We start from the raw sequence: 16,866 nt of genomic DNA, 5'->3' as shown, positions 1-16,866 counted from the left end.
TTTGTAGATTTCTGTTCTGCTTTTCTGCTGTGAATTTTGGAACCTTGGTTGGAGTTTCTCCTCGTTTTTATTTGGGGGAGGGTGTTCTTTCCCTTCCTCACTGTTTCTTTGTTTCTTGTAATTAAAAAACAAACCAACCATTTTTTTGAGAGCAAAAAACAATTACACAATTTCACATATGAAAGCAAGCATAACAATTACAAAAGAACAACTAAGAATAGTTTTGTATGTAAAAACAATTTCAAATCCAATGCAGATGCAGACTGGGAATTTTAAAAAATCTGTTTGAAAAGGCCTTTCTCACATACTCAGCCCAACAAGACAACAACAAGAACCCGCCAACAGCATTCGAATCAATCTGGCTAACCTAATCCAAAAACACACACACACCCCACTCACACATGAAAACAAAGTTCACCACAGCCAATCACAACCAACCAACCACGCCCTAGGCCAACCCCAACCTCTCTCACCACCCAAAAAATAGAAGCGAATAGTAAAGAGAACCTACACAAGTGATGCTGACACAAAACCCTACACATACATTAAATAAAATAGACGTATTGCCAGCCAACCCCACTCACCATGCCCCCCTTCACCTCTTTCCCCCTTTTCTTCCTAATGTAACACTAATGTCTCAACAAATGAAACTGATCTGTAGAAAATGTAACTTGAAAAAAGAGACATTGCACATACTTTTGTAAACTAATAAATCTTTAATTTAAATAAATAAATAAATAAATAAATAAATAATAGAAAAGGCTTGTTAGAAAAGGATGGTCTTAAATGGGTCCTGTCTGATAAGAGCTGCCACTATGTTGAACATCCACTTCCTTTGTGTGTCGAGGACCCGCCACCCCGCATGGAGATAAGAAAGACACAAGGACACAAGTATTTTGAGTTAATGGGCTAAATAAGGCCACAACTTTATTGGTTACAGCATGTGAGAGGCATTGGCTTAGGCAATGGATCAAACAAACTATACTTGACTCCACGCTGCTCAGCGGAGGGGTCAATCGAGGCTTAACAGCCAAAGAGAGGAGCTTGTTGATGCAAATACAACTGAAAGCTTCCCCAGACATCACTGGGGGTCGTGGCATGGCCCTAGCCACCAGCAGGGCATCGGACAGGATCCACGAGGTAGGCGAAAAACCAAGAGGCTGGTGCCAATTTGCCAAATGGATAAAAATTTCTACCAGGCCCCCTGGGCAACCAGGGCAACCAACCAAGGTCCATAGCAAGGTCAAAACCATAAATATGACCTAAAGGGAGGGTGGGTGGGTGATCCAGAGGAAGCAGGAAACTGAATTGGTCCCCTGCACTGCCACAGCCACTAAGCTCCACCCACCAGCCAGCCCTATTGGTTGTCTGCTGGGTCTGGCGCGGCAGCTGAGGGGAGGCTGACGCAGGAGGCTGAACACGCCCCCCTGTTGACACGGGAGCTGGTTCCCGCACACAACTATTCCCCTCTGGGAGGAGGAGAGGTCTTATCATACCCAGTGCAGTGATCAGTTCGGTATATGAGGGGCAAAACAATTGGTATCCACATTTTGTAGGATTTTTATAGAATCCCAAGCATGGAAGGATAGGAAATGGCACCAGTGATGAGGGAACAATGAACTAATGAGAGAAGCTGGGCTGAGAGTGTCAAGAACTACTAAGATCTGTGGACAGCTGCCTTGGGAGAAAATTTTTGAGTAGGCCCTGGATTAATTCTACCCAACCAGGTTGGCTGCTGGATCTTCTTAGATGGAAAGGAGTATGAACAGGCTTTCTGCCCCAGTTGAACCTGGTCTGAACATAAATGTCTTCCTGAGATCTGCCATATTCCTGTGTCCTTTGGTTGACCTCCAGTCTTCACTTCTGACATGCTCCTCAAGCCAGCTTCCTTGTTTCTCCTTCAGTCTTGACTTGTTCTTCAGTCCTAACTACTGGCTTTGCCCCTCGGCTCCTGATTTCTCACTCCCTGCAGACTTCTGCCCAGTAGCAGCCAGCAGGGCAGCATGGGCAGAGCTGTGCTACTTACTTGGCTTCCAAAACCTTGGATACCAAGAGGGGTTGGGATCAAGCAGCTGGGAGCCCAGCCCTGGATTGGTGCAGTGGCAGAGCCAATTCCTTTCAGTAACTGGAAGTGATCTGCAGTGTTGGTAAGCTATATAAGCAACCCCATACTGCTCATGCCATCCCACTGGCCCTCACTGCTGCTCCTCACAGCCCAGCCCTGATGGAAATAAATAAAAAACACTGGCTTAAAAGGGCTCAGTTTCCTGCAGAAGAAGAAAAGAGTTTGGATTTGATACCCCGCTTTATCACTACCCTAAGGAGTCTCAAAGGGGCTAGCAATCTCCTTTCCCTTCCTCCCCCACAACAAACACTCTGTGAGGTGAATGGGGCTGAGAGACTTCAGAGAAGTGTGACTGGCCCAAGGTCACCCAGCAGCTGCATGTGGAGGAGCGGGGAAGCGAACCTGGTTCACCAGATTATGAGTCCACCACTCTTAACCACCACACCACACTGGCTCTCTGTTTCTCTGTCCAGAGGTTGTTGCAAGACCCAGATTAATGTTTGGGGGGCATGTTGGTCCTGTATTCTGAACCCCATAAGGCCGCAAGCCCAATTAGGCTCCCCAGGACTCCCCATTTGGGTGGTACTGGCCAAGCCTCATCCACCTGTGATACAACTGATGTCATATATGATGCCAGGTGTGGAGCAGGTAAAGGCAGGGCTCAGTCAAAAATGGGGTTTGCAGACACTGGTGATCAGCTGGTTGCCAGCACTTACAAAGTGCTGTGCTTCTGCCTGCACAGTTTGATTTCTCCATGAAGTCAGGTGACTGGCAGGTGGACATCTCTGCCCACCTGTCAAACCTGGCCCGCAGAATATAGAAAAGGTAACAATACAGAGGGTGGCAACAAGACAACAGGCCTTTTCTGTGGTAGCTTCCCAATTATGGAATGCTTTCCTCAGAGACACTCGCCTGGCACCATCATTACATGTCTTTAGGCACCAGGCAAAAACATTCCTCTTTACCCAGGCCTATGGCTATTAAATGAGGGACACAGGTGGCGCTGTGGGTTAAACCACAGAGCCTAGGACTTGCCAATCAGAAGGTTGGCGGTTCAAATCCCCGTGACGGGGTGAGCTCCCGTTGCTCGGTCCCTGCTCCTGCCAACCTAGCAGTTTGAAAGCACATCAAAGTGCAAGTAAATAGGTACCGCTCTGGTGGGAAGGTAAACGGCGTTTCCATGCGCTGCTCTGGTTCTCCAGAAGCGGCTTAGTCATGCTGGCCACATGACCCGGAAGCTGTACGCCGGCTCCCTCGGCCAATAAAGCGAGATGAGCGCCACAACCCCAGAGTCGCCCACGACTGGACCTAATGGTCAGGGGTCCCTTGACCTTTACCTTTTATGGCTATTAAATAATCTAGGGCCTGTGTAATGACTTTTATTATTAGGCTGTCTGCCTGTATGCTTTTATTATGTTTTTTATCATTGATGTTCTGTAATGTGTTTTTAATGTTGTACACCAACCTGGGATCTTTTGATATAGGGCAGAACATAAATTGAATAAATAAAAATAATAATAATCTAGGTTGCCACCAAGATCTGTTTCCCCACTCCTTTGACAAAGCGTATTTTATTTTCCTTGTCTGCCAGTAATTACAAGAAATGCTAGCCACTGACAAATGCACCGACATCCACAGAGTCTCCTGCATTCCCTTCTTCTTCACCCTGTGTTGACCTTCTGAGATAGCGAGAGTGCAGCGCTCCTTTTCCTGGACCAGAATGTCAGAATTTGAGATGCACAGCAGCAGGCCTCCCATTTTCCTTCTGAGCCACAGAGCTGACCTACAAGAAGCAGGAGGTGCAATCGGTACTTGTGGCTGACCTGGCCTCGAGGCTGGGTCAGGCAGGCTTGACCCAGAAGTGTGACTGGATCAAACAGATATGCCGATCCCATCTTAACCTCCTCACAGCTGAATGGGAAAGTGGTAGAACTGAAAGTGTGTGCTAAAAATGTCCTACATTGGAATGGTGGAGGGGGTGCACTTTACCACAGCGGCCTTGTTGTTTGTGAGGTCAATATCTACAATGTTTTCCGAAGCAATACATAAATATATATTTAAGAAAGTCCTTGGTACAGGCAGGTCATGCAGCCTTATTTTTGCATTCATAAACTCCCAGGTCATTCAGCCTTGGTCAGACCACACCTGGAAGACTGCGTCCAATTCTATGCACCACAATTTAGGAAGGATGTTGACAAGCTGGAACGTGTGCAGAGGAGGCCAACCAAGATGGTCGAGGGTCTAGAAGCCAAACCTTATGAGGAACAGTTGAAGGAGCTGGTTATGTTTAGCCTGGAAAAGAGAAGATAGAAATGGGAAATGATAGAAATCTTTAAATATATCAAGGGCTGTCACATTGGAAGATGGAGCAAGCTTGTTTTCTCCTGCTCCAGAGGATAGGACCCAAACCAATAGCTTCAAGTTACAAGAAAGGAGATTCCAACTAAACATCAGAAAGAACTTTCTGGTAGTAAGAGCTGTTCAGAAGGCGGTGGACTCTCCTTCACTGGAAGTTTTTAAGCTGAGGTTGGATGGCCATCTGGCATAGATGCTTTAGTTGAGATTCCTGATTTGCAGGGGTTTGGACAAGACAGACCTCGGGGTCTCTTCCAACTCTTCAGTTCTATTATTCATCCACAGATATGACTTATCTCCTTTTATTTTATTTTATTTTAAATAATTTTATTGGGTTTTTACATTTTATAACAACAAACACACACACAAAGACAAAAACACACAAATACAATTACATACCCTAATTTTCTTTACCCACTTTCATTGACTTCCCCCACCCCCTCCTCTTACATCCCAGTTCCAATAATTAATTCAGCAAGTTCTTACCTAACCTCTTAAACATATTCATATTGCTTTTAAAAATTTAATTCTTTTTGTTTATCTATATTCAACTTATCCAATTCTCTTATAATCATTAATTTCTTTTTTTTTTTAAGGTCGATCTAACTTCCCTTCCACAAATTTTCCCTTTATTATATTAATTATAGGTCACATTGACCAAATAAAACAAATCATAACATTTTATAGTTCTATTCTCTCTCCCCCCCCGCCCCGGTTTCTGTCCCTTCCCAAACAAATGTCCAAAAAACAAACAAAAAATAGTTCTTAGCCCGGATTCCTCACGTCCGAGGCGTCTGATTCTCTGTCAGTCCCTCTCTGCCAACTATATTGGTAGTCCTCTTTGTTGGTCCTAAGACCCCGAAGGAGTTCAGTCAGAGTCACATCATATTTTCTTTCATCCAGAATGTTAAAAAGTGTTTGCTGCGAAGGGTCATCTACTTTTCCATACTCAAGAGGAAAGTCCCAATCATGTTGCTTTATTCTTTTTAGTTTTAATGTTCCAAGTACTCCAGGGACTTCCCTCTTCTTCTTTCTCATCTTTCGCAGGTTTGTAATCCAAAGGTCTTCTTGCTCATACTCTAACAATGTAGATTCCTGGTTGATATTTTCCACTTGTAGTGTCTGCACTCCTTCTTTCTTCTCTGTCAATTCCAAAGGCATCTCTTTCTGCTCAGCTGCAGAGTTTTTGTCATACGTCTCCTTTGTGCATTCAGCAGAGTTGTTTGTTTCAGAATTCAAGGTCATAAATACTTTACTCAGAGCCATACTCTGCTCTTGCAGGATTCCCACGAGAAAGAACATTTTTTCTATCTCCGCCAGTAATTTTCCCTCTGCAGCCATTGTAATGTCACTAATTCCCCCTAGGGGGCTTTCAGTTATTTAGTAGTCCTTTTCCAATAATCTGTTACTTTGTTATTATCAGTACTTTGTTTCCAATCGCCTCAGTTCAAATGTATCACCTTTAATTCAGAGAGTTGTTAAATAACAAAATTCTTTACTTTGTCCGCCCGTTTGACAGCTTCTTTGACAGCTGTCAAACTCCTTTCACTTCTTCCTCCGGCACCCAAACAGGACACTCCCGGGTTTTGGGGAGGGTTACACACAAAGTTCCAAAGTTCCTCCCTTTCTCTCCAGCACAAAATCTTCTTCTATCAAATTTGTGAAAAACTTTTAAATCATCAAAACAGTATTCATTCCGCCTTAGTTCTCCGTTCCTTGCTTTAAATCGTCTATAAGTAGAGGGGGTGCGGACTTCCCTTTAACACATCCCCCGGTCGTGCCGAATTCAAAGGATAAAAAATTTTTAATGTCCAAATTCCACTACTCACGGGTCCTTTGTTATCCAGTCCAAATTTTGGGAAGAAAGTCAGCGCTCTCCGGCCATGGCTTGCGGCTTCGCTCCACTGAAGTAGCGGTCTACTCTCAGCACCACGCCACTCTCCGTACCCTCTCCGTAGCCTTTAAAAAGGCTCTTCGTGGGTCGGGGAGGGCGCTTAAGGTGCCCACCGAGTCACCAAGTCCGCAGGCTTCCGCGCCTGCGGTTTCTGAGGGTCCCCGTGTCGCCGGCACGGCAAGACCCGTCTTCAGCAGAGCCGATTCCCTCCGGAGCTCGGAGGGAATCCGCCATTAGCCATTCGCGCTAATCCGGAAGTCTGACTTATCTCCTTTTAAAGCCATCCAAGCTGGCGGCCATCACTTCATTTTGTGGAAGCAAATTCCATAGTTTAGCTACGTGTGTGCTGTGTGAAGGAATTGGGTGCCTTGTCTCATGGATGCTTTAGTTGAGATTCCTGCATTGCAGGGGGTTGGACAAGACAGACTTCGAGGTCTCTTCCAACTCTACAATTTGATGATTCTATTATTCCAGTTTGGCTGGAGCAACTCTGAAGCCAGGGACAGCTCATGCATCAGCCTCCAACATAGCCAGGGCAGCTTCACCCCACAAGCTGCAAGGATCTGCTCTGCCTTCGATTGCACAGTGCGATGGTGGTAGTGATACTGTTATCATTCCATTAACAACTTTCAGTTAACTACAGGAAAACACTGTGCACTGGAATATACTACAGTTTGAACAGTGATAGGCCAGCCTTCTCCAACATGATAGCTGGACTACATCTCCCATGAGCAGTGATTACATTATTACATGAGCACTGTTCCACAGCATTTGATATTTTCATTTATATGCATTCATTCGAAATAAGATGGGTTTATGAAGCAATTCTATATCCTTCCACCACGCTGATGAAGAATTCTACGAAACAGTAGTCAATATCCGGAATCATTGTTCAGTGTTGGACATCATATTTGCTAAATACACAAAGCTTCACAGCTTGTCTTTCATTGTACAAAGTCTGGTACCTCACTTCATTTAAAGATTTTCAGAGACTTTTAGACTAAAGATTTCATTTTGTACTTATTATGGTTTGAAGGAATTCTATAAAGATTGTCTATTGCGTATGTACATGGCCATCGTGTTGCCTAGATATTGCTGATGTTCTCCAACACGATAACTGGACTACATCTCCTATCAGACCCAGCCCGGATGCGCCAACATAGTAGCCTCCAGATGTTTTGGACCACAACTCCCATCAACCCCAGTCAGCCTTAGCTAAGTTTCCAGATTTGGGGGGGGGGAACTAGAGCTCCCATCAGCCCCAGCCAGCACAGGACAGAGGGAACCAGGCTGCCAAAGGCTGTCGCAGGCAATTGAGTTACTCATTCCTGTGGACGTCTCTCCCTCTTTTCCTCATGAACTGTTTTGCCACATTAACTGAAGTGTTTGCCTTGGAGAACATGAGCACAGAGGAGGTTGCTAAGTGCACATAGCAAGCTGCTAATCACGAGGAAATTATAATGGCTTTTTCATGGTCCATTGTCATTTCGTTATCTTCATGGAATTACTGCCCTCCATTTGCAAAACAAAAAACGTCCCCATTAGCACAGGTGCATAAAAGGCCTGTGCGGATATTTTCCAGCATGCAATCTCAGCGAAGGCTTACCTACTACACACTAATGTGGTTCATCGTGTTCCTCCAGTGCTGTTTTGTAAACATCAAAGCATCTTCAAGAGCAGGTTATTTAGTACTGAGATGCAGCGTGGGTGTTTAACCCGTTCCTGACCATTTCACACCTGCTCCAAATCATTCCACTAGCAGCTTTTCTCTCTGCAGGGCTCAAAACGTGTTTCCCTCTACAAACCAGAATTTTGAACCCAATGGGGTAAGTGGCTTGGGGGAGGAGTGGTTTGGAGTGATAAGGCAATGAGTGGAGATGGATCTGAACATCTCCAGATGCTGCTTTTTTGCTCTAAATTCCTCCTCTGCTTTGAAAAAGAACAGAGCACTATAGCAAACCATAAGCAGTTACACCATCATTTTGGTTTCTTACCTGTGTTTCACCATAAGGTCCCAGGGAGCATTGCATCAGTTAAAAAACACAATCTTAAAAACAAATTACAGCCACAAGAAGAGGGTGGGTCCTAATATCTGTCAGTCTCCCTATCTATCTCTCTATCTTGGATCATGACCCTCAGATTTCTGCTCCTGGGACATTTACTCCATTTACTTGGGAAGTAAGAGCAGCTTTACTAAATATGAACCCCCAAATCTGGGATCCCCTCCAAACCGATGCCAGCATTTTGTAATTCTTTGTAGGAGGTGGTGGTAAAAAATGTGGTACAAAGTGGCACAAAACAATTACAAATCGTTGTGTTCAGTTTGGAGAAGGAATCCCAAATTTCAGGGCTCGTGTTTAATAAAGCTTTTCTCCATGCTAGTAGGTGGGCGAAGTTTGATTCAGTTTGCACTTAGCGGCGAACCTATCAGATTCACTGTTTCCAAAGCACAAATTGAAATAAGGGCCCATCTTTCAAAATTGGCACTTCTCCAATTTATGCAATACAGTTTTCCAACCAAGTGATGTGTACAAAAATGCAGAGGCTGCATACAGTAAAGTGTGCATAAAAATGCATATAACAGTGAAAATACTAAACAAAATATGTTCCATATGAGGAGAAAATTGTTTGCAAAGTGGTACATTTTAGGCAAAACTTCATACCAAGTGGTGTATAACTGGAGAAAAATACACTGAAATGCAGGTGAGGTTTCACGAGGACTTCTTTTAAAAGGATTTGCAAAGTACTGTGGAAATGTGGAAAGCTGAACTTCAGAGAAATAGAGAGAAACCAAAAGTGACAGACTCATCCCTCCCTGCTCTGAAAAGCATGGCATAAACAACTATGTGCAGTTCTGCTCAGCCCAATTAAATAAGGATGTTAAATTGGAAATAACTGAAGAAAAATCAATATTTCCCCTCCCCGCTCTCCTAATACTATATCTCGGAGGTCACTCAGCGAAGTTAATTGGCAGCAGGGTCAAAAGGAGAGGCAAAAGAAAGAACTTTTGCCACCTGATACGGAATAAAACTGTGGAACTCTCTATGGCATGAGGTGAGTATTGTTGCTAATAATCAAGGGTGGTAGTGCATGAGAATGTCTTCTCTGTGTGTGTGCCCCCCCACCCCGGTTATGGAGTGACCCCACTCTGAGATGCGCAGGCTTTATGATGACTGATCAAAGCATGCACCTCTTGACCCAGGCGTCAGTCTGAGTGGGTGCCTTCCCTCCGCCTGCACTACTGTTTGTTTATTTTATGGTTTTGCTTTATGGTTTCCACGTTCATCCGCATCTCTTTTTTATTGCAATATTTTTGTAACCCATCCTAGGGCCATGCACTGAAGGGCAGGCTGTAACTACAAATCATAAATGAATTGAGAGGACTCGGTGGGCTAGCCATGTAGGAAGCTACTCATCTAGCCCCAGACTGGATTATCTCGAGGAGGCGGAGGCGGCGGCGAGGAGGGTTAATGTGCTTCCCACACAATGCCTGGCAGAATTTTTGAAGGCTGGGGATGGAATTGCCTGTGTGTTGCTTTGGCAACTCTCAGAACCCAAGAACCACACTGGATTAGACCAATATCTGACTGGTAGGTATCTATCTGGTGGGGCGGAGCTATTCTTCAGACACTGGTGTCACTGCAGCTTTTTTAGGTGGGGGGAAGGAGATGGAACAGGTTTGCTCAAACCAGTGCGCTCATACAGCCCTGACCTTACTGCTCCCTCCCCACAGTTCATCTGGGTAACTTGCAGCGATGTCAATGTCAGGAAAGTGGCTCCACCATACCATGCACGCTGCTACTGGTAATGGTTTATCTAGCCCAGCATCTTCTCCCAGAAGACCAGAAGTAGGAGGTGAAGGCCATAGCCCTACTACTGCAGCCCAGCAGATGGTACTCAGTGTTCTACAGCCTCTAAACCCAAAGATGCCACAATGATCATGATTTGTAGCCACTTGTAGACCTCTATCTTCCTTGAATTCATCGGATGCCCTTCTGGAGCCATCTAAGCTTGTGACCAGCACTGCATCTTGTGCAGCAGCAAGGTTCCTCAATCCATCATGCGCTACATGAAGCACATCAGCTGGTTTCTTATAGGCAAATTGTTGGATCCATCCAACAACCTCTGATGGGTTATTTAGGAGGGTTGGGTCCGGCATCACTTTCACTGTTCATGTGTGCCAGTATCCATACTGAGCAGTTACATCTAAACACAGCTCCTTCCTTGGAAGCGTCTTTGGGGTTGAAGGTACACACAGTAGACAATAAACACTCATGGACGCCATAAAGATTCAGTCAAGTGTAGAAGTTTTACTTGACAGGCATAAAAGCATATTGGTAGCGAATATATACAAACATTCACCACTGCAGTGATCAAGGCATGCTTAGAGTCCAACGAGAGACGAAGACTCTCTCTCTGCTTCTCTCACCACAAGGCACAAGCAAGAGAGAGAGTCTCCTACTCTTGTCGGACTCTAAGCATGCCTTGATCCCAGCAGTGGTGAATGTCTGTATATATTTGCTACTACAACACCAAGGAAACACCATACTAGACACTGACTCCCAGTCAGGCAAGTTGGACCAGTCACTATATACAAGCAGTGCTTGCAAAAAAGGTTGTGTGTGTTCACCTCTACATTTATCTGCATATGCAGGTAAAAAAGTAAATGACCCATGGACGGTTACGTCCAGTCAAAGACGACTATGGGGTTGCTCATCTCGCTTCCAGGCCAAGAGAGCCGGAGTTTGTCCAGAGACAGCTTTCCAGGTCATGTGGCCAGCATGACTAAACCGCTTCTGGTGCAATGGAACACCATGATGGAAACCAGAGCACATGGAAATGGTGTTTACCTTCCTGCCGCAGCGGTACCTATTTATCTACTTGCACTGGCGTGCTTTCCAACTGCTAGGTTGGCAGAAGCCGGGACAGAATAATGGGAGCTCACCCCATCATGGGGATTCGAACCACCAACTTTCTGATCGGCAAGTCCAAGAGGCTCAGTGGTTTAGACCACAGCGCCACCCGCATATGTAGAGGATTTTTTTCAGTATGCTGAATTCCTGCCTTGTCTCTTGGTGGCCCCCTAACATTAACCCGGGCTGCCACAGTGGAAACTGCAAGAAGCGAAAATGCTGTTGGGCTTGAGTCCTGTTTGGGGATTTCCCAGAGACATCTGGTTAGGCACTGTTGTAGCAAGATGTTGGACTAGATGGGCCATTGGCCTGATCCAACACGTTCTCATGTTCTTATGCCCATTTGCTGTTAGAGCAGGGAACTAGCCATCTCCTTGGGGGCTGATGTGGTCCTCCAAGGAAATTTTTCCGGGTCCCAGTGAATTTGCTTGCGGCAGCAAAAAAAAGACAGCACCCCTTCTTAACGGGCCTGCACGTGTTGTGGGTGGGTGCATGTGAGAGGGTGGTGTGGCAATAGCCACAACTGATATGTGGCCCCTGGATGATTGGCAAAGGCTGAATGTGGCTCCTGGGCCAAAATAGTTTAGCCAGCCCTGGCCTCAAAGGAAGGGTAGTGGTTGCCAGTTAGGGATTGCAGAGGGATTGCCAATCATCCATGTCTTAAGACCCACCAACAAACTCAGCCAGGTTGACCAGTAGAAAACAGGACACATTGTGAAAGAAACAGAGTTCAGGACAAGAAACAGAGTTAATTCAGAGCCCTTTGCACTAACAAAGCAACCAGCATTATCTTCCCTTTTGGACAACTCTTGGAGAGAGATGCCATAAAGGATGGTGATATTAGCCTCCCACTCCACTGAGTGCAATATATGAAAGGCGTAATACGAATCCATTCAAGCAAAGACCTTCATATGCTTCACAGTTCTGAAAATTTGTGATTTTAATGCTTTTTTCAAAAAAAAATGGCTATAAAACACACCCACACAAGCAATATAAGATTATCAGGGCCAAAATTCTGATTACAGCTTTGGGAGGCTGAAAAGGCAAATTACTTTCCCCTCTAAAAATAAAGTGCATTTGGCAGCTCACTCTGGCTGTTTTTCAAACTTCCTGTCCTTAAAGCTCAATAAATATTGATTTCAGAGGCTTCTCAGTAGACTGGGTTTTTAATTTGTTCCCTTAAGGTTTACTGTAGATAAATGTAGACATTTGCTTTCCAGCAGTTCAGTAGTCTTGACTCTGCTTTTGTCTTGTTATTGCTCTATTGAAGCTGGTCATTTCAACACATGCATTCCACACAAACACAAATGCAGTAATATTTATACAAGGCTTGTGGTAAATGGATCAGATACATCACACCTGTAAATGTGATGCTACGCTAATGGTAACTCACTCATGCTACCACCCAGGCGATTAATACCTTGAAAGCTAACTGAAATTTCATTTCTACCTACCTAATGCTTTTGCCATCGATTTTGTTTTATTACACAAACTATATAAAATCACTGTTTAGAAACCGAATAACAACACATATCCATCATAATGAATAGATAGGTACACCCACCCCAGTTAAATTAACTTGTCTGTTATTGTGTGATGAGGAAAACCTGCCATAGCTTGGAAACTTGAAAGAATAAAAATCCCTGACCTGATACGCTGAGGTGTCAGCCATCTTGGTAAGCTAACCAATTATCTTCCAGCAAAGGCACCACACATTCCAGTAACTAACCAGTAAATATTTAAGAACTTAAGAAGAGCCCTGCTCTTTCAAGCTGACTGCTCAGTTATAGTCCAACTCCTGTTCCCACAGTGGCCAACCAAGATGCCCATGGGAAGCTAATAAGAACGACCTGGGCTCAACAGCTCTCTCATGGTTTGTGATAGCCAGCAACTGGCATTCAGAAGCAAAATGGCTCTAACACTGGAGTTCATGCAAATCATAATGAGTAGCCACTGGTAGCCTGGTCCTCTTTGAATTTGCCTGATCCTCTTTAAAGCCATCCAAGTTGGCAGCTTTCACTACATCTTCTGGGAGCTAATTCCTTAGTTTAACTCTGTTCTGGAGGTAGATCATAGCTAGTGTGGCTAGTAGCTAACAGTGGCGTGTGGTGAGTGGACTAGCGGGACTAGGCTAGTCCCCTAAATGTTCCATTGGCTCCTCCTAGGAAGCTTCTGCCCAAGTTAGGGAAGGAGGCACAATGCGCATTTGTGAGATATCAGGACCTTGTGATGTCACATGAGCAACATCCCCCCCCCGCCGCCACCGCCGTCCATCACCCTCGCCTTTGGCCCTATCTGTTCCCCTATGAACAATTTCATTACACAATACTGGGTATTAATACCAATAATTTACAAAGCTTGTGTTGATATTTTTCAGCGGCTACGTTGCAGCTCATTCTTAAGCTCTAGTTATCTCCCGCTTGGATTACTGCAATGCGCTCTACGTGGGGCTACCTTTGAAGGTGACCCGGAAACTACAACTAATCCAGAATGCAACAGCTGGACTGGTGACTGGGAGTAGCCACCAATACCACATAACACCGGTCTTGAAAGACCTACATTGGCTCTCAGTATGTTTCTGGGCACAATCCAAAGTGTTGGTACTGACCTTTAAAGCCCTAAACGACCTCGGTCCAGTATACCTGAAGGAGTGTCTCCACCCCCATTGTTCTGCCCAGACACTGAGGTCCAGCGCCAAGGGCCTTCTGGTGGTTCCCTCACTGCAAGAAGCGAAGTTACAGGGAACCAGGCAGAGGGCCTTCTCGGTAGTGGTGCCCGCCCTGTGGAATGCCCTCCCACCAGATGTCAAAGGAAAAAACAACTACCAGTCTTTTAGAAGACATCTGAAGGCAGCTCTGTTTAGGGAAGCATTTAATATCTGAAGGATTATTGTATTTTAATATTTTGTTGGAAGCCACCCAGAGTGGCTGGGGAAACCCAGCTAGATGGGTGGGGTATAAATTATTATTATTATTATTATTATTATTATTATCATCATCATCATCATCATCATCACTTAGGTGCGCCAATTGCTGCAAAACTCTTCTAGTCAACTACTAAGGCATGAGGTGAAGGAAGCTTGGCTAAAGCTCTGAATTCCTGTTTGCAGCTGAGGACATGTGGCAGTGTTCTGTTGCAGGCACTGTGTATTAAGAAGCTAACATTCTTTACCATACCTCTGCCACAGCACCATTCTGAAAAGCGGTGTTGGTATTTTCCTTGAAGGCCAGAGGATTAAACACTGGAAATGAGCTCCAAATGCAATAGCAGCTAGAGGGAGACACAAAGCACTGCAAAGAATTTGCTTCTTGCACAAAAGTTTTTTAAAAAATAAATAGATAAGTGAAAATATTTGCTATCATGCAAATCCAGTCCATTACGTCATCTCATTAACTTCTGTGTGCTAGTGCAAGCCTCTACCTAGCACCTTTAAGAAGATCCCTCCTGGATCAAACCAATGGCCCATCTAGTCCAGCTTCCTGTTCTCACAGTGGCCATCAAGATGCCTGTGGGAAGCCTGCAAGCAGGACCTGGGTACAACTCTGCACTTGTGATCCCCAGCAACTGACATTCAGAAGAATACTGCCTCCAACAGAGGCAGAACTTAGCCATCGTAGCTAAGAGCCATTGGTAGCCATATCCTCACTGGCAATTTCATTCCCCAGAAGGTGGAAGAAGCAACAAGGGGATCATCTGCCTTGGACCTAGTCCTCACCAACAGGGAAAAGCTGGTCAATGAAGCAAAAGTACTGGGAACCTTAGGAGGAAGTGACCATGTCCTCTTGGGTTTCATGATTCAGAGGCAAGGGAAAGCTTACTGTAGTTGGACATGCACTCAGGACTTTAAGAAGGCTGGTTTCAAAAAGCTTGAGGAACTACTGGGTGAGATCCCATACTCAATGAGAAGGAAGCTCAAGATGGATGGGATTTTCTTAATGGTGAAGTACTGAAGACACCAATTCCAACAAGAAATAAAAGAAGGAGGCATAAGGAGCTTCAAATATCTCAAGGGCTGCCACATGAGAAGATGGAGCAACCTTGTTTTCTCCTGCTCTGGAGGGTAGGGGTCAAACCAATGGCTTCAAGTTACAAGAAAGGAGATTCCAACTAACCATCAGAAAGAACTTTCTGACAGTAAGAGCTGTTCAACAGCAGAACAGACTTCCTCAGAAGGCTGTGGACTCTCCTTCATTGGAGGTTTTTAAGCTGAGGTTGGATGGCCATCTGTCATGGATGCTTTAGTTGAGATTCCTGCATTGCAGGAGATTGGACAAGACGGACCTCAGGGTCTCTTCCAACTCTTCAGTTCTATTATTCCTCCACAGATATGACTTATCTCCTTTTAAAGCCATCCAAGCTGGCAGCCATCACTTCATTTTGTGGGAGAAAATTCCATAGTTTAGCTACGTGTGTGCTGTGTGAAGGAATCGGGTGGCCTCTGCTTTGATTATGGTTGCTTTATTAAACACGCAGCTGGGAGGAGTAGTGATGACATTAACTCAGGACATGGAAACAGTACCAGATATATACGAAGAGCGAGGCGGGCTTGAGGGTCACTCCGAGCTTGGAGACCAATGGAACATGGCGGTATCCTAGAAACAAACCAAGAAGGAAGAAGATTTTTTTCCCCAAACAATGTCCTAAATCTAAAATGCACATCCAATAATATATGATGAAGGAAGGAGCTTAAAAAAAAAATACCATGCCAATTTTTAAAAAAGTAAATCCACACATGTGATACATACAGACCATGCTTTTAAAGCACATTGCTTCCTTTGCCCCCAAATCCCCAGTTCTGTAGTTTGTTAAGGATGGAAGGAATCGTAATCCTGGGAGGGGTAAACTACAGTTCCCAGGATTCTTGGGGAAGGGGCAGTTATGCGCTTTCAATGTGTTTCAAATGCATGTTGTGTGTGGAGCCATGTTCATTGGGGAACTACCTATGTGGAAAAGCAAGAGACCAGGTTCTTCCAGAGAGTTAATGCAACCTGGTCAAAGAAATTGGGTATGCCCAGTGGAGAATTTGCCTTTTCTCTCTGCCACCCCATGGCACACCCCATTTTCTGGCCCTGTGGATCACTGCTAGATGAGAAATGTCAGTGGAGAGCTCTGAGAGGCCTCCATGTACGGGCTTCCTACTCTGCCACACTAGAGAGGCCTCCACCCATGGACTTCCTGCTCTGTCCATGGCAGGGGTGTGGACCCTCAGCATCCTACAGCCCCTTGGCCTATGCTCTACGTGGGGCTACCTTTGAAGGTGACTCGGAAACTGCAATTAATCCAGAATGCGGCAGCTAGACTGGTGGCTGGGAGTGGCCACCGAGACCATATAACACCGGTCCTGAAAGATCTTCATTGGCTCCCAGTACGTTTCCGAGCACAATTCAAAGTGTTGGCACTGACCTTTAAGGCCCTAAATGGCCTCGGTCCTGTATAGCTGAAGGAGTGTCTCCACCCCCATCATGCTGCCCGGACACTGAGATCCAGCACCAAGGGCCTTCTGGCAGTTCCCTCACTGTGAGAAGTGAGGTTACAGGGAACCAGGCAGAGGGCCTTCTTGGTAGTGGTGCCCGCCCTGTGGAACGCCCTTCCAGCAGATGTCAAGGCAATAAACAACTATTTTACTTTTAAAAGACACC

General features: G+C 45.2%; 1 protein-coding gene across 1 annotated transcript in view; it reads right to left on the bottom strand.

The window, feature by feature from the left end:
• Positions 1–15,669: 15,669 nt before the first annotated feature.
• The window catches only part of LOC309351830 (1-phosphatidylinositol 4,5-bisphosphate phosphodiesterase zeta-1-like), a 43,548-nt gene continuing 42,351 nt past the window's right edge, over positions 15,670–16,866 (bottom strand). The window contains exon 13 of the mRNA XM_081879878.1: positions 15,670–15,819. Coding sequence (XP_081736004.1) covers positions 15,722–15,819 — 98 coding nt within the window. The 3' untranslated portion in view covers positions 15,670–15,721. The remainder of the gene's footprint in view (positions 15,820–16,866) is intronic.

The sequence above is a fragment of the Podarcis erhardii genome (genome assembly GCF_964252035.2).
Source record: "Podarcis erhardii genome assembly, chromosome: 10".
In the NCBI taxonomy this organism is placed as follows: Eukaryota; Metazoa; Chordata; class Lepidosauria; order Squamata; family Lacertidae; genus Podarcis; species Podarcis erhardii.
The sequence above is the reverse complement of the archived record's forward strand: the minus strand, read 5'-3'. Positions and strand labels throughout refer to the sequence as shown.